Source organism: Mycteria americana, chromosome 20 (genome assembly GCF_035582795.1).
Source record: "Mycteria americana isolate JAX WOST 10 ecotype Jacksonville Zoo and Gardens chromosome 20, USCA_MyAme_1.0, whole genome shotgun sequence".
NCBI lineage: Eukaryota > Metazoa > Chordata > Aves > Ciconiiformes > Ciconiidae > Mycteria > Mycteria americana.
Window position 1 is genome coordinate 7,156,201 of NC_134384.1, and position 18,607 is coordinate 7,174,807.

Genomic DNA, 18,607 nt, shown 5'->3' on the forward strand with positions numbered 1-18,607 from the left:
TTATTCATACCCAGTCTTAATTATCAGCAATTGAGAAAGAGATTCAAGTTTCACATGATTCAAAATGGATGTTCACCATCAGAAGACTCTTTCTGACCTCAGTGGACATGTGTTGCTTTCCACTTCACTGAACCACCTTATGCTTTACACCCTTTTTCCCTTCCTGTGATTTTACAGATTCTTTGTCTTGCAGTGCAGCTTCTTACACATCCTCTAGAGAATCGCTACAGTTTTAATTTCCTCCTATCTTTCCCTGCTGGGTATCAAATTGAAAAAAATATTTAATCACTGTTGCTTAAAGGCTTATTACACTCATTGAGCAAAGCTGCATCTTACATTTTATGCAGATACAAAGTTCCTCCCTGTCTTCTCAAAAAAGCAAGGAGACCCACAGATTGCACAGCACTGAATTCTACATTTGTTATAGTTTTAGTAAACAGCGACTCACCTGGAGCGGGCTGCTAGGATTGCTTTATGGGCTGGCCGTGGGTGGCCGTCTAAGAGAAGGATGATATCACAGAATTCAGTCCCAGCTCCTTCTAGGTAAGCCTTCATGTCCTGAATTAAAGATGTTCCTGAAAGTTAACGTAATGAAATAGTTAAAGACACAATAGTTCCAGGTGACCAGGTACTATCAAACTAATGTACGGCCAAGCCATGGCTCTAGCCCCTCTTTCCTTTGGGACCCTTGGGGTGAGTTTGAGGCAGGCCTTTCCTCATCCTCTTGGAGCAAAAGGAGCTTCATCCTTCCCCATCGCAATCCATTACCTACTGCCCATCCCAGAAACAAACCTGGCAGCTCGGCTTTCAAACTGCTGACAGCAAACACCAGCAGTGGCCACACTGAAAGGTATTCTCTATAGATAAAGAAATGTGATTTTTCCCCATTCTTTTCTTCTCATTATTTCCAACCACCAGGAATATAAAATTTTGTCTCTTAATGGAAAAGCTCCCCCAAATCCTCAATGAAGGCTTCTTTTATCCAACATCTTAATTAACCTTTGAAAATACTCAATAACTGAGAAATAGTGCACATTCAAGTCTGATCCAAATTCACTCATCTTTTCAAAGTTCATCTTTCAATTTTTTGATGTTTGCGTCTCTCGCACTGTTCCAGCTCTGGATACAGAAGCTGGCTATGCCATCTTCCTGGACGGTGCACCTCTCTTCTCCCTGGGACAAATGCCAGTCAAAGGCTTTCTACTTGACCTTCCAGGACTGGCTTCCCCACCGTTTTCTCCAATCCCCAGTTCTTTTTGTGCAGTATTCCAAATCAATACTGGCAATGCTTCTGAATTTTGTGGCCTCAGCAGATTTCATTATTACATTGCTTTTTTTGCATGTGTTGGGATGATAAGGTCTTGAATAAGCTAGTCCCAAATCAGTCCTTGATTAATTCTGTAATAGAATTGTAAATCAAATCTTCTCTTTCCAGCACAATCACAGAATGAAAACTAAAGACATGACCATTAGTACAGGTTATTTATCTTCTCAAAGTCTTCTCCTCCCTATCTTCTTTTCCTTTCTTCCATTAACTTTTCTTTTTCTTCATTAATTTTTCCATGCCTTTTTTTTCCTCTCCCTCTCTCTCTCACAATAAGGTCTACCTTGTCAGCATTGCCTTACTCACACAATCTTCTTCCTTACTCCTGCTCCTTCTTTGGTGAAAACCTATGAGCAGGCCAACCCTCCCACTCAGCTTTATTACCTTCTAGTCCACTGCCTCTTCTTTGAATCATTCTTTATAGCCTTCCTTCTGCCTCTTCTCTCCCTGAACAGAATCAGGATATTTCATTGCAAGAAGAATACAACTATATTCAACACAACCTTTCATGTATTTTGATGGGGATAATGTTCTCACTGAAGCTCACTGGAAAAAGAACCGGCATGCCCTGTCTTAGTCTGGGAAACAGCCTAAGCACAGTTATACCAACCGGGGAATCGGTGGTCTGCAGTGGTCTACTTCCTAGGCTGTTTCCTAGACTAAACAAACCATTAGCAATGCAAAAACAGCACAACTAATAACTTTATAAAGCATAAAATTACCGATGTCAAGCGGCTGATCAGAATGTGTTCGAACAGGAGGTTGCTGTTTTCTCCGTACAATCTCCACTATGAGGGATGAAGAAAGATGCTCAAACTCCTTCATCATTATTACCTGATTAAAATGTGATTCCTTCACCACAAAGTTCAGGCAATGTTCCTTAAAAAAACACAATATTAATTAAAAAATTACAGTTTACTGTACGAAGTCATCTTACAGCATCACATAAATGTTACCATGTTACATGTGTAAACAGCCATCATTTTCTTACGATCCTCCAGATAGATCCTGCAGCTAGAACTATCAAACAATGATCTCCTTACTAAGTGACTCCTACTTTAGACTCCTACTTGAACAGGAAATTCAGGACAACTCTAAGCATCTAGAAAAACCTGACTAAGAAATAATAACAAGGAAAAGATTAATTGTCTCCCATCTAGCTGCTCTGAAGATTTCTAAAATAGGAATCTCAGGAGACGCCAAAAACCTCACAGAGCTAAGACTGGTTGCTATCTCATAATAATTCTTTATACAATTAGATACCAAACGTTAATTAGAAGGGTGAAGAGATCTTAACCCTTAACACTATACATTAAGAGTACAAATAGTTCGCAGGATTTCCTGGTGTGGATGTTGCCTTAACCTTTTCTGTAAAGGCTGCACAGTCTGCTCCTGTAGATGTGTTTGAGCTCCTGTAGGTTCCTGTATGACAAACTTTCTAGAAAAATCAATAAGGTGGAAAGGCGACAAATGAACCAGACCTACTGCTAAACAGTTAAAGGGACAAAAAATGGCACTTCATTTGCCGGTGCGAACCAAGGCTTTCCCTCAGAACACTTTCAAAAGCAAAAATATAATCTATACCAGCTCACCATAAGGTGAGCACAAAATTCACCCAAAGAATAATTACTATTGTCCATTTTCTGCCAAGTTATTTCACCTGGGATCCACAGGGATCTGTCCAGGACGCATCTGTAAAATGTTTTAAACAATGACTAGGATGCCAGAAAGAGCAGCCTTCTGCAGATGGCACCTACCCACGAGGACTAACGTGTGCTTGAGAAGACAGGATGCCAACTCAAGGTGATCCTGACCAAATGGAGCTGTGTGGAAGAGCCCCTGTCACCCTGCTGGTAGTGAAGTCAGGTGGAGGTAGCTGGCTGATCTGAAATTACTGGCACTAGGTACTTGCTTGAGCTTCTGGGCAGCTAATGGCATCATGGTCCTATACACCAAAGACTGTGCCAGCATTTACGTACTTGCTGCTGACTCTGCTGCTGTCCTCTTGGATGCCTTTTCTTCACCTAAATCCAGTGCATAAAGAGTGCCTGAGGAAGTGCTGGTGCATACTGGTTTGTCTGCTTGCAACCGTCAGCTATATGGCCAACTGATGTGCACAGGCTCCTCAAATAGGTATTGCACGATCTTGGACTCATGGACTTGGGTGGAGGAGCTTCTTCTCTGCAGCTTTAAGCAGAATCGGCTCTGGCCACTGTTGGTGGGAACCAGACCATCACAGCAAATCATGGTCTGATGCCTGAAGGTATCAACTCTGTCATGACTTTTAGCAAATGCCTAAAAGCCCTTGTCCCACTGCACAGAGACAAAGAATCGCAGACACATTTTGTTTTCTGTACACATTTTTCAGTAGAGTGTTTTTCAGATCAAAGGCAGGAGAACAGAATTTAGTTTTTCATCAGACCAGGTGAAAGAACCTGTTTGCAGTCTCTGTATAAAACAGTGGGACCAGAAAACGCACTGGTTCCATCTTGCTGCAGTGAGAGTGAACTGAGGAAAAGCCAAAGTCACTCTGCCCTTTACAAGCTACAGGGCAGACAGGCAAAAATATCAAACACCGATTGAAAAAAACCTACATAATATTCATGAGCAACTGCAGGACAATCCACTCTAACATAATTCAAGCAACTATAATTATAGGAAAGAACTGAATTTGCAAAAGCTGATAGCTTTTGGAAAGCATTAATTACATAGATTTTATTTTTTTGTATTTCTTATCAGTTACTTTGTATGCAAAATGTGATTACCTTCAGCTGATCCAGCTGAAGCTTGTTAGCATTTTCACACACAATGAGCACATTTTGCAGATCTACCGATGCTTCAATATATTGAAGGCAGAGCTGTTCCAGTCGAGAGAGCTTGAAGTTTAAGGCTAGTTTGTATACATCCATAATAAGTAACACATCCTGCACATGACCTGAAATTACAAGAGATAAAAATGCTGGAGAGCTCACAGAATAAAAAGAGAAACTTTTCTCAAAGTATTTCTTTCTACATCAACTTGAGCATTTGGAATGGTAGAATGGGCAGTGATTGGAGTATTTTTATGGAGAAAAAAATTCCATTGCTGGTTAGACAAAATCTGGATTGATACTAAAAAAAGGAGTTTCAAAATTGAGGCATGAAAGGGCCACCCCAAAAGATTTTTTGGACAAAGATTTTGTGACAATCTGGATCATGATTTTTTAAAACCCTCAAAAGAAAATGAAGTCTCTAAAAACACTGACAAGCTCCAAAGCTAGCAGCCTGATTTTCCTCAGCTGCTAACAGCTCTGCTGAAGTCCTTGGTTTTTATGCAGTGTTAGCAATCAGCTCCCTGATTTTGACAGACCCTTATGAAGGCACTCTGTGCTTGTGTGTGTACAGATCTAAGGCTGGTCTAGAAGAGAGGGCTGAAGTAAGAGAGGGGCGGGGAGGACCCTTGTAGGCCACTGCGATGAGGCTACTGGGACACCAACTCAAGGAATAATTGTCCACAGCCTTTGCTTTCCTCACAGGAGATCTCTGGCCATCTGCTGTAACTACTTTTTGATAGAGAAAAGCCTTCTTGCATGTCCTGTTTCTAATCAGGAAAATCCCACTTGATAAGCATGCCCGATTCTACTAGCTCAGCCTCTGCATGGATCCCCAAGGTGCTGCCCTCTGAAGTGAGAGGAGCAACTAGGAATACAAATGGTCGGGACAGGGCCATTGGAGGATCCCAGCAGGCAGGTAAGCACCAGGGAGAACGTTTGATGGACTGGGGAGAAGGGTAGCAGGCTGCCTGGGAAGCCTGTAACAAAGGGGAGAGTTCAGTGTGATAACCCCTTCTTTGGTCTGATCCTGTCCGGCAATGAGCATGCTGAGGATCAGTGAACCTGCTGAGAGCAGAATCTGGCAATGTTGACAGACACCAATGAGAAGGTTCCCTCATCCCCATTAATTAGGCTTGCTCTCAGACATGCCACCTCGCAGGGAAAGCCTTAGGACAGCTGCATACAAATGATTATTTTCCTAAGAATTACCTTTTACAGAAAGGAAAGATCCTGGACTGAAACTGAAGCAAAGCTTCCAGCATTAGGATAGACATACCTCACTTTAAATGACTGTGCCACGTGGCTGCAGGTTCCCCAGCCCCAGCAGCTGGAGTTCCCCCTGGGTATCCAGCCTGACTCCCACAGCCCAACAGACCTCATCACTCAAACGCGGCCATGAGTTAGATTTGCTGTGTGGGAGCTGAGAGATCTCTGGCTATTACCTCTCAGCCTCCAACTGTTCTTAACTCGGGGATCTTCAATGAACGCATCTAATGGATTATTCCTTTCCTGAGGCATTCCTTTGGATTGGCATTTTGAAGAGATGATAAATACTGGCTTGCTCTGCCTTTCTGTGTGGGCTCAGTTTGCAACGGATCAAAACAATACCAGAAAAAGGAAATAAGCCAACTCAGGATACATGGTCCTTCCAGGCAGGTTGCTGTAATGTTCAAAATACCATGAAATTTTTGGTTGGTTGGTGGGGGTTTTTTTATGCCTTTTGGAAAGATCAAGAACCTGCTTGTCCTGATGTTTGAAAAGAATTAGGAAAAAACAAAGCACTGTTAGTATGCTTTGATAGAAATCTGCTTTTTTTTTTAATCTCAGGTAAGTAATTAAGCCCTCAGAGCAGGATTGATCATCTGCGAATGCTCGATCCTGCTCTGTATCAAAATAAATGTTTGCTCCCCAGTTGCTAGTATTTTTTTTATCCTGCTGTCCTACCTTTGCGAGGATATTTTATTTTATCCGTATACAGAAACTGCATGAGCACCTCGAAGGGTTGTGCCTCAGCCTCTCGGATGGGCACTTCCAGCAGCGGCTGCAGGCGGCACAACTTGACATTCCCACCAATCCCATCCTTCTGACATGTCGCATGTCCCTCATCTTCAAGATCTTGCTTTGATTTCTGAGACAGAAAAAACACTCAAACATGGCAACAAGGCTGTGTCAGCTCACACACGTTACTATCAAACCAGAGAAAAGATCCTTCTCGTTTACTGCACAATCTTCAAGACCCAAGATCTCATTATCTTCAAGATTATCCCCAAGATAATAAGGAATTCACGTCTTAGACTTACTGTTCCATATCCTGTGACAAACATGGATCAGAACAAATGTGAGCTCCTGGATGAAGCTCAAAAGCAGGACCTCAGAAAAAGGGAGGAATGAATTCCACTGAGTTCACATTTCTGCTCTCAGCAGGAACAGCATCTCTCCTTGGAGAAGGAAGATGTAGGAGCAGGTTCCACAGACCCCTGCCTTGCAAAGTCAGAGTGCTGCACAGAAGTATTTTAAGCCACTCTGTTACTTTCAAGTTTCACTTTGACAGCCTTTCCCTACAGCCTTTTCCAGTGAAGATAGAGGGTTGTGGGGTGGCAAAGCAATTAACTAAGGGGCAATGAGGCATCCATATGTCTTACTGCAGGTTGTGTGCTACCACTTCCTCAAGAGCAATAAAATGTTTGCTGCTGAAAAGCTGTAAGTAGTTAAAATTAATAGACAATGAACCATAGGCACCAGACTTTCAACTCTCGAAAAAAATCAGGAAATACTAAGGTAAAGGGAACAGAGCCAGCCTCAAAACCTTAACACTGCCTTCCCTCTAATCTGTCCTATCTTGCAGGCCATCCCCGATGACATAGAGCTTTTACCCTCCCCAGAGGGAGGGGTACACATACCTCCCCAGGGGTATTCCACAAGATTAGAACTTAGACAGCTACAAGAGCTCCCAAGAACCATACCGCCAAATCCAGATAACTGGATTAACTTTGGCTCCTCCATGTTACGTTCCTCGCCTGGCCTGATATACATCCAGCAGGCTGTGTTAATACTAATTATCCTCTTTATTTTAGTTACCCAAGAGCACCTCAGCATCAAATACTGCTCTGGTCCTACATCTGTCTCAGCAGATGTTATCTTTTTCCTAACAACCTGTTTCCAAAATTGGGTAGAATAAGCATTACCTTGCTGCAAGATTACTTTTCTAAAATACTCACCTGTTTCAACCTCTCCCTTGCCTGTATGATTTTCTTTTTCAGCCACTTGCAGCGAGCTGTAACAATTGCAGTGTGCCCTCGGACTCGTTCTTCCTTCTGTCAAAGACAAAGGAATAACACATATTAAACTTTTATTCCCAAATCACATGGTGGTGGCAGATGGCAGAAGCCATAGAACCTGGGCTGAACTCCAGGTTACTATACATTTAGTTTAAGTTAGAATCAAAGGCCACCTTGCATCTGCTCTGCACATTCACATGAAATTCAACACCTATTTTCCCTAAAGGCAAACACCATTTGGAAAGAGTCTTTGTTACGTTCACTGAGTGGAAGCTGTTGTGTAGGTTCAGCGTCACAGATATTCCTCCTTATTGTTGCATCTGACTTTCCGTTTAATTTTCTCTTTTCAAAACAACAGTATGTTTGTTCTTCACAATCTATTTCATCTGTTGTTGAGGATCTGTCATGTGATCTCTGCAAAGTCTTTTCTAACTTTTTTTCTTTTGCAAAAGAAATGCAGGTAAGTCCAAATTTCTCATGTTTTTCTTCAGAAAACATGTTCTTTTTAAAATTCTGTAATTGTTTTCATTACTAGAGAATCGTTCCCCTGTGCTGCTTTTTCTCATTCTATTTTATTTCAGTAATTAAAAATGGCTCTTGAAATGATACATGGATCTGCAAACCACTGACCTGCTTTCTCCAGGAGACAGTTGGGACCTCACAGTACAGAGGTCATTAGTATCATTTTCATATTGCAACTATATATAATGTGCTCTGATAAATTCGGGTTATGTCTCAATCATCCACAGATCATCTCAGTTTAAAAGTTTCTTCTCCTTTGCAGCTTTATAAATTTATCTGGATTAGTGGAACTTATGAAACCAGACAGACATAATTTTCACCAGTGACACTGCTCTTAAAACTTCATTCCCAGGGTTTCTGGCACAATCATCGTACAATTTGATTTTTCCCAGCAAACATGCTACACACGCAGTAACACCCCTTTTGGCACCTTTTCAATAAATTCTACTCACCTCTCCCAAAACAAACTCCAAGTCACTGAACTGCCTGTTTTCCCACAGCCTTCCATAATCTTCATGTAGAGTGCATTTAGGGTAGCAAGAAAACTAAAAAAAAAAAAACCAAAAAAAAAACCCCACAGAAGACAGAATTTCTTTCAAATGGCTATATCCAAAAGCACTGTAGTTATACACACTATCACTGGATTTTCTTATTAACTTGACCTCAATGTAGTATATAAAGTAGAAAATAACAACCAAACCAAACATATGCAAGGGCTTCCTCTATGGTGAGGGTAATGAAGGTAACAGATTAACGTGCAAGAAACGTCTCTCATCACTACTTGCAGATTTTAGAGTTTGGTGGCTCGGAGCCTCATCTGCTCTCAGGACTTGTCTGAGGGTCCCACGCAATAAAAATAAACTTGAGCATAGGGGGGATTTGACCTGGTGTGAGTATCTTGAAATTTAAAATTCCCATAGCTACTGGGGGGTGGGAGTGGAAGTGCTGTATGAAGATAAAACTTCAATACAAAATGCTCTGACCCAGGGACTCTCAACCTGACAGTACATGAAGAGGAACAGCCAATTTTCAGTTAAACATCCTGGCAAATCCTGCCTGATACACTTTTCAATAATTTGTCAAAATAAGTTGTCATGATCTCTGTTAGGACTTTAGAAGGCACTGGAGAGCTTGGCCTTACCAAAAGGTCTGTCCAGATAACATATCTCAAAAGATTTTACAGGTATACATTAATCTTTGGCAGCTGAATCTGAAATGCAAAGGCTTCCTGCAGGAAGAATGCGAAACAAAAGCCATCAAGCTCACAGCAAGCCAAAACAGAAACTCCGCCACGTCTGGAGACAGCCAGAAGGATTCCCGCAGAACTGGTGTGGATGTTTGAGTACGTTTATCAGTGAATTACCTGGAACCTGTACATTTCTCCACTTCTAATGTTATTGTCCACTGTGCCACCGAAGATGTACATAGCATCTGAGATAACAGCTGCAGCGTGGAAGAGTCTCCCACTGGGTAACTAGGGAAAGAAAAGGACAAAATAGGTGAGGGAATAAATAAAAGCATCTTTTTTTTTTCTCCCAAGAAAATGGGCCTGCAATGGATCAACAGTCAGAAGGGAAAATCAATGTAGTCTGAAGTGACACAAACTCTTGCGTCCCAAGACTGACATTTATTATATTTTAGGATTGTTTCCTAGTGTACCTAGAACATACTTTCCAGTCACATTTAAAATCACGTATTCATTGCACCTTCTAATCAGAATGGTATGTACACAGGGCTCTACACATCATGAAAGTTACAAAATATATCATTTACCAAACTCAGACTCAAAGCTAATAAAACGCACTTCTAGAAATAACCAGATTCTGCAAATGTGATCACTATACAAGCTCAAAGCTTATTCTGAATATTGTTGGGAACTTGAAAGGTAAATGATCATCTATCCCAGCAGGATACTGAACTCCAGGCCTGTAAAAGCATGCCTTCCCCATAGCTTGCTGGGGCTGAACCATCTGGCTAACGAGCCACTCCAGCAATGCCAGGTTCTGCACAGAAGCCCAAAGTTGGAGACGTTTACAGAGCTGGAACCACAGAGTCAAGTCTCCTTTCTCCATCATGCCAGCTCCACAGAAAATAAAGCCACCCCATGCTGCACGAAGCCCCAGCTATTTATAGGACCGAGGGATCGCACACTCCCATGCAACACACACTTCACCTTGGAATTGCAAAATCAGACGATTTTTGAAGCGGGAAGGAGTCACTGCAAGTCAAAGCCACAGTGACCCTCCTGCACAGGACAGACCACATCATTTTTACCCGTTTCTCCTGAGGTTACACAAAAGGTATCTGATCCAATTAGCACATCTCACTGGGATATCTCACAAAAAGTCTTCAAGTGGTGATAGTAACTTTATTTTTTTTCCTAGTTTGATCAGGCTTGTTTTGTCTTCCAGGCAGCAAATCTCATTAAATCTTTGCCTACAAAATAAAAAGCCCTCTGGTGTAAGAAATCTTCTCGTCTCATACATATTTATAGACTCCACTCAAGTAAACTCAGACACGAAACAAGATTATGTTTATCTGGAGAGACATATTTTCCAGGAAACCATGCTGACTGGCATTTTTCATTACCACCGAATTATCCCTTTTACCACAGCATCACACAACGGTCTCATTTAGCTTGTTACTCACCAGACTTTCCATGACTTTTCCTTTTCTTCAAACTACAGCTTTTAAGGATACAATCCCCCATGCAGTAACTAGGACCTGTTTGGTTTTTTTTCTTTCCTCAGATGTACAAACCACAGATTTGGTCACCTTAAAATGCATGTTCGTCTGCGCCAGTTTATCAAGCAATCCAGATTCCTCTGGATAAACAAGATACCTTCTGTCTCCAGCATACTTCATGGATACTTTATCAAAGAAACTTTAAACTTGGTGCTAATAAATACTGTGATGGGAAGATTATGGAGTAATATTGATCTATTAGTACATTCCTGCTGGGCCCCTGTTCGATACCCTTCCAAAAGAGGATGAGATTACTGTCAAATATAATCTATTTTATATGGCCTCTATTCATTCTTAGTAGTAATCTCATTAATTAAGATGTACTGACTGAAAAAATCAAACATATTATAGTAGTTTAAAAATGCATCAGTGACCTTTATCAACTGGACCTCCAACCTCATCCCAAAATATGAAGTTTGCTTGCCAAGACCTATTTCCACACTACTAGATGGGCTGATATTAGCTGTATTGTAATATCTTTCTTACAACTGACTCTCCAACCAAAAACAACAAAAAAAGAATTATTCTGTCAGAGATCAAATGCAGGCCACCTGGTTTATACTTATTCAGGTCATTTTCCCTGCCTTTTTTTTTTTTTAATAAATAATACTTTAGCTTTGTTTTTAATTGAAATAATTCTCAATATTCCCTAGTAGTTGCTTTTAAAAAAGCAGCCATTGTATTTAACAACCACAGTTTTTTCAACCAAAAAAACTTACAGCATTTTCACAATTGGTGCCAGAAAGGAAACATGAATCAACTGAATATTTAACCAAATAACACCGTACTTGCTAGTCACATCATATTTAACTCAAATGATCTGTAAGGAACATTATAACGATTTTTAATTTGTAATGGTTGGTACCAGAGTGGTCAAGGAACCAGAGCTTTGCCACTGACTAGTAACTTAAGCAAACAACCCTACTTTTTAAATACATGTAAAGAAATGTAAAATATGAAAGGACAGCCCAGAAAAAGGAAGGCCATATACAGTTTATCAAAACATCGTGCAGCTGAGGGTTTCAGTGTATTTGTTTTGCTGAATCAGAATAGCAGAATCCAAGCCAGCACAAACCCTCACACAGTGATAGCAACTCTGCCAAGCAGTGAGATACTGATGCCACCTTCAAGGAGAACAACACTCTGCCCTCCCAGGACCAAGGCTTTGGCCAGAGAAAAAAATTGGCCCAGTGCAAACCAAAGGAGCTCGGTCCTCAAGAAGAAAATATTCAGGGCAAAATAAATAAAAGGTTAACAGAGCTCAGGAGCATAAACATGTGGAGAGAGACGTGCTGGGCTCCATGTTCCTCATCCACCAATGCCAGATGCCAAAGCCTTGCCCTATCTTGAATTTTTTGTTGGGAGACCTCCCAAGATGCTAAATCCAGCTGCTGAATATGCTCAACCCAGGTACAGTTTATATGGAACAGATATGAAGTAAGTACTTGTACTAGTACTTGTACTAGTGCACACAGTCAAATCTGATTTGATAAAACCCCAAGAAAGTCAGTTCATGCAAAGTTGGGACAATAATCACAGTCTATAATAGAGCAAATCTGTCTAAAACCTGAAAGGCCAATATCAAGCACTACAGTGTTGCAGCCACTGGATCCCATGCCCCAGTAAGAGTACAGAAACCCTGATTTTCAACACACAATCATTTTACTACAAATAATTGTGTAAGTAGAAAAAGGTGCACCATGTTTCTTCCTCTTCAAGCTATTCCTAGTACTTGGGCTGAATCTTCCTTGCTGCAATTTAAGCATTAATCACATTAACTCTTGTCCTACCCACCAGAAACTAGGCATCTCCAGCTCTTTCAACTTTTCAATGGGGTCATACTTGCCAATTGCTCTTACAGCTTTCCTAGGAATTCTCCCACTGGTCCACATATTTGTACTCCATCCATCTGCACAAGTAAAAGGTTATTACTAGTTGCAGTTTATTAGAACTGCCTTAGACAACGAGTCTATCACTTGTGAGTGACTCCCTGCTCACAGCACTATAAGCCAAGGTTACAGTCAGGAACTCCTGCATTCAGAGGAACAAAGTCAGAGTAGGGCGAATGTGAAACTAAGCCTTCGTTTTGCAATGTAACACATTTATCCTAACTTCTGTCTTTTACAAGCACAGTCTAACCAACTGTCCCACATGCTGCTTGTGACATATGAATGTGTTGGTCATCCTCATTTTACAGTTGGCGAAGAGGCTCAAAGAAATTGTATTAATTTTCTGAGATCATAAAGAAAGACTACAGTAGACTAACAGCACATGCACAGTCTGCAGGATATCTTTCAGCTGCCTAACATTTTAAAGTTATTCTGGTACTTTCTGCATTCTAAGTCCAGCTGCTAGGGCTCTGAATCCGATATGGAGAAGGGCAGATTTCTGCTTAAGAGCTGCCAGGTAATGAACATATACTTTATGCTATGAATCTGTCAGTGGTTTATTTGGACAATTTTCTTCTGATGTCCTCTCGCCCTCTTTTCTCCCAGTGTTTCACCTTGTCAAGTTCCAAAGTCCTGCTGGTAAGACCACTGTCCCTTTGCAGTCCCATGCAACTCCGTTTAGACTTGGCCATGTTCTAAATTGCTAAAAGTCAGCACTCTCTTCCTGCTGCTTATTGTTTCACTTGAAGCTAAAATCTTTCCAGTGTCATCCATGTTGGTCTATCATTTGACCCTTACCCATGAGCTCCCAACTGGCTCACGACCCATCCCAAGGCAAAGCTTTGCATGGAGCACAACCCCTTCTCCTCACCTTCCCAGCCTGTCTTTCTGGTCGTGTGACCTATCTCACCATGTCCAACAGGGTCATAGCTCTGCAACTGTGCATGACCTTCTAATTCCTCCTGTCTCCTAAGCCACTTGTGTTTGTGTAGAGGTAGCTGAGAAGGGCTGTTTTCACAAGGGATTGGGAGAGCAAGAGCTTTCCCAATCCTGTTGTCCACCAGACGTTTCCTCCCACACCTTCACTTCTCTTCAGATGATGGCAACCCTTCCCTGATGTACCTTAGTGTAAATACTCCAGACAACAAGGTGAGAATTGCACTCAGGATTATAGTGATAAACAGAGCCGTTACACCATAGAGCCAGGCCTGTGTTTAGGTATGCTTCACAACAAAGGCATACCAGTATACCTACCAGTAAAGTCCTCCTGGTACAATAAAAACTGCTACCTAAAACCAGCACTGTGCAAACGTAACTTGAGACTGGCAGGTGAGATAATCTGTGCAAAACTATACTTTTGATTAGCAATAACTGTAATTTCAGTAAGGGTTTCTCTGGCGCAACTCCAAATCATCATGTGTGAATCCAAAGGGCTATTGTCCTTCTCACTCTCAGTGCACACAAGAATGCTAAAAATCACAGCCTAAGATGCGCTGCCTGTCTGACTGTATTTGTCAGCTCTGGATCCTACACTTATCTCTCAATCAATGTGATCTCCTTACCTCATTAGCAATGCCTGACAAAAAGAATTTTAGATTCAATCCTGACACCTCTGATGATCTGGCTGGCACCCCTCTCCGAGATGCCCTGCCCTGTTTCATCTGTTGAAGTGTCTTCCCTATTTAAGGTTAATGAGATTTGCAATCTGAGGCTCTTCAAGCTGGAATCTTTGCTTTCAAAAGCAGATCTCATCAGTCACCTTTGCTTCCCTTTCAGCATACCTTTCCACATTTAAGCCAGCATTTTCAAAATTCAAGTATTTCAGAAGTTTGGTGGGTTTTTTTTTTTTTTTTGCATTTATTGTGCTCAAAACTCACTCCTTATCCTGTCTAGACAGCACAAATTGAGTTTGTCCTGTGATGCTCGTCAGGTTCTGATTTGACTTACAAAGCTGTGCGTCAGTGTTGCTTCTCCCTGTGCTAGAGCGCCTAGCTATCATTCAAACAGTTGAGATTACAGCCCTGAGCATCATCTCTGGGGCTGATTCCACATACTTTAAAATAAACTTAGTTAAACCTGTGCAAACCCCTACATAAACTCATTGATTTAAATTTTAACCTCACCAGGAATACATTAAGCTTCACTTGAAGTCTTTAATAAATTAAGTTGAATCAATGTAGAAGTAAAATTAATTCAAATGAATAGTTTCCACTCAGGGGTCAATACTAGTTTTCTCTGCAATTTAGAACTCTCATGTGCAGAGCCAAGGCTTAAATGGTTCTTAGATTACAGCTTAAGCTGAAATGGCTCAAGATAAATTTCAAGGAGAGAAAAAAGGAGTGGAGGAGAAAAAGTATATACAAGGCTGGAATTTATTTCTCTCTCCTGGAATAAATTTAATTTGCATTTTTGAAGCTTTTTCACTTCCAAGTTGTTTCTTTATTTACCTCTGAGTCTGCTGTGGGTGGTTAACTGTTGTTATGCCAAAATCTAAACCAAATACATCCCAAGATTTTTTTAAACCACATTCTTCCGAGGGCAAGGAGGGAACTTCTTCTGGGGCAGATACTCTCTCAGCCACTTCTGGATGAGACACTTGGTTACAAGATTTAAAAACAATAGCGTGTAAAAGTATAGATGGGAGGCATGAGAGACTGGACATGGAGCAGGAGTCCCCCTGTGGCTGAAGCTCCAAAAGGTCGTGCCTGTGTATCCAAAACATTTAGAATCAGTCCAGAGACAGCACCACCATCTTGTTTGGGGCCCATCACTGTGATTGAACAATTTAACAAATTAGTCGTGTAGTTTTCTTATGTTTTTTGCAATGACAGAGGTACACCGCAATTAAAATCTTAAGCATTAATTGCTTTTTGTCTGCCCTCTTCCTCCCATGGTTGTTCGTGAGAAGCTGAGGGGTTTGTTTACTGCAAGTAGGAAGAATGCAGATCATGAACAAAGGTGGCAAAGAGGCAATATCTGTCAGCTATTCGCAGCCTGAGACAGACGTCCCACGTTTTGGCTTGATGAAAAAACAGGGCGGATGGATCACCACCAAGAGACAACCTGTACCTTATGTCAAAGCTGACTAACACATTTGGAAGATGATGAAGTAAAACGTTTTCTACGGCTGATAGGTTACACCACAGCGTGACAACAGGCCATGTGCACAGAGCTAACCCAGCCGCTGCTGCTCCACCAGAGAGCCATGCGCTCCTCGAGGGCCAAGCATCGGCCGGCCCTATTCATGGTCCAGATGCAACTCTTCTGTACCTCTGTCAAGAGATCTGGGTCAGTTACAAAAATGTAACTTGCTTATAGTGAGATTCATTCTCTTGGCTAAGAAGAATATATTAGCTATACTATTATTGCAGGCTGTGACTACTTGTGCTGTTTTCAGTGTTTATCTTTTATCTCTTCTTTATTTCTCAAAGCATTTCTAACGTTTTCAGTGTTTTTTCAGACTGAAATTTCACCACTATGTGGAATATTAGGAAATAGCTAAAATCAAATCCACTGCAGTTGTTTCAAGGCTCTTCTTTCTCATTCTCTCAGCTTCTCAGAATCCTTCTCATATTTACAGAATAAATATATTTGCGTAAATTTTAACCCTCCTCACCCTCATATATGAATGAGCAGGTATGAAGGAAGCTGATTCCTGCACTGAACTCCAAAGCCAGTGAAGATGCGCTCAGATCTCTTTCACAATCTAGGAACGTTGATGAGCCTCTCTATCCTCCAATACCACTAAAAACTCTAAGACAAAATGAAATAAAAAGACCTAAAGCCATCAACAAACAAACCTGGTGAATCAACATAAACTAAAAGGTAAAAAAAAAAAAAAAAATCTATTTTTCCTCTGACTGGAAGAAAACCATAAGCTCCAGCAGGCACAAATGAGATGTCACTACTGGTAGCTGTTTATACTCAAGAGATGCTACTACACTATCGTACCAGGCAACAGCATAAAACTCAAACAGATGGGCAGACAGAGCTTTGGATATTTGTTAGGTTCAAGGAGGTTTAAGGATTTAAAATGTTTTCACATGCTGGGTGCAGAAAATCTATATGCTTTTCAGACAAAATTGGAACAGACTCATTTTAGAGTGAACTCCAAGACACAGAGCTCTGCAAATGAACAAAGAAGGAGAAGGCGAATGCTGAAGGGCTTTGTTATGCCTTTCCTTAGACAGTGATTCCTCGCAGATTATGGCGATGGACTCATCTATCCTAGCTTATGGCTGTAGGTACCTGAGAGTAAAGGAAGTGCTGTTTATAATCCATGAAGCACCTATTACTTGTAAAAATTTGGCATGATATGAACCTAGGAACACAGCTTGGGCAAAGGTTTCCTTCACCTGTAAGGAGCATCATCCAGTTAACCATAGGCCAGCCAACCACACCTCTGTCCCAACAAGGTTATGGAGCAAAACCTCCCGGAAGCTACTTCCACCACATGAAGGAGGTGACTGGGAACAGTCAGCAAGGATTTACCAAGGGTAAATTTTTCCTGACTAACCTGATCCTCTCCTACGAAATGCTGAATGGCTTCACAAGATTAGAGGAGGGCACTGCGTTCTCAGCAAGCCTGTGGTTGATACCAAATTGTCTGGAGTGGTTGAAATGCTGGAGGCTGCTATTCAAAAGGACTTATCTAGGCTGGAAAAATGGGCTGATGGGTACCTCAAGTTCAGCCAAGGCAAATGGACAGAGTAATTCCTTGCAATGATACAGGCTGGGGACTGGATGTCTAGAAAGCAGCTCTTAAGATAAAAACCTGGGAGTCCTGGTGGACAACAAAGATCAGCAATCAAAGATCAACAGAAGTCAGCATTGTTATCCTGCAGTAAGGCCAACCGCATCCTCAGCTGTACCAGCAAGCGTGTAGCCAGCAGGCTGAGGGAAGGGATTTTTCCTCCTCTGTTCAGCACTTGTAAGACCACATCTGAAGTACTCTGCCCAGTTGTGGGCTCCCCAGTACAAGAAAGGCGTTGACCTACTGGAACAATTCCAGTGCAGGGCCACCAAGATGATCAGGGCCTGGAGCACATGATGCATGACAGAAGAAAAGGCAAAGGAGATATCTTACTGTCTAAAACTACCTACAGGAGGAGTGCAGAGAAGACAGAGCCACTCGTCTGAGAGGTGCCCAGTGGAAAGACAGGAGGCAACAGACACAAGTTAGAGCACAGGAAATTCTGATTCAGTATGAAGGGAAGATATCCTTTACCATGACAGCGGACAAACACTGGAAGAGGAGCCAGGAGAGGCTGTTGGATCTCTAGCCTTAGAAATACACAGAAATGGACTGGACAAGACCCTGAGCAACCTGCCCTAACGAGACCTGCTTTGAGCACGAGGTTAGACTCGAGACCTCTGGAGGTTCTTTCCAACCTACCTGCTTTTGTGACTGTAAGACTTCCTCCTATTCTTTGACATACTCCAGGTCTGGAAGCCCAGCCTAGCTTCTGCTGTGATGGAAATTTAATTTATGTCTAAGATGGAAATTTAGCCCTTCCTTTTTCCCTCTTATTTTCCGGATTGTACCATACAGGAAGAGAGGGAATTAAAAATCTATCACGGATATCTGGAAGGGACCTCATTGAAGGCTATTTCCATTCCTCTGCCCCAAGTAGCGTCAACAATATCGATTTCATTCCTGAGAGAGGTTCATCTAGCCTGTTCTTAAAGACTTCCAGTGGTAGAGACTTCTCAAGACTTCTCATGGAATCTTCAACATCGCACTACTGTTAGCAAGTCGAAAACATTTTGTCTGCAATGTATTTATTGAGATCATCGTAACTGCATTGCCAATATAAATTCATCTATTATAGCTTAACAATGGTGTAAAGCAGAGGATCACCTCAGTAAGTACCACTTCCTCATACAAAGCAGTTAATACAGAAGAGGGATTGTCATGGATTGTGGTGGAAGATAGAAAGTTGAAGACTGTGATGAAAAAACCTACAACACAGGATAAATCACTAGGTACAAAAGCAAAGTCATGAATATGAGTAAGCTTGCTGTGATATCAGCTCT

At 41.5% G+C, this 18,607-nt stretch overlaps 1 protein-coding gene across 2 annotated transcripts in view; it reads right to left on the bottom strand.

Annotated features, from left to right (window-relative positions):
• Nucleotides 1-18,607, bottom strand: part of LZTR1 (leucine zipper like post translational regulator 1) — a 37,263-nt gene that overhangs the window by 5,664 nt on the left and 12,992 nt on the right. The window contains exons 10-19 of one of the 2 annotated variants that reach the window (XM_075521876.1): nucleotides 17,943-17,966; nucleotides 15,019-15,143; nucleotides 13,658-13,661; nucleotides 9,301-9,411; nucleotides 8,390-8,482; nucleotides 7,356-7,451; nucleotides 6,082-6,265; nucleotides 4,090-4,259; nucleotides 2,047-2,203; nucleotides 449-575 (exon numbers count right to left, since the gene is read on the bottom strand). In XM_075521876.1, the coding sequence (XP_075377991.1) occupies nucleotides 449-575; nucleotides 2,047-2,203; nucleotides 4,090-4,259; nucleotides 6,082-6,265; nucleotides 7,356-7,451; nucleotides 8,390-8,482; nucleotides 9,301-9,411; nucleotides 13,658-13,661; nucleotides 15,019-15,143; nucleotides 17,943-17,966 (1,091 nt within the window). The remainder of the gene's footprint in view (nucleotides 1-448; nucleotides 576-2,046; nucleotides 2,204-4,089; nucleotides 4,260-6,081; nucleotides 6,266-7,355; nucleotides 7,452-8,389; nucleotides 8,483-9,300; nucleotides 9,412-13,657; nucleotides 13,662-15,018; nucleotides 15,144-17,942; nucleotides 17,967-18,607) is intronic. The other variant, XM_075521875.1, reaches the window with a different exon arrangement.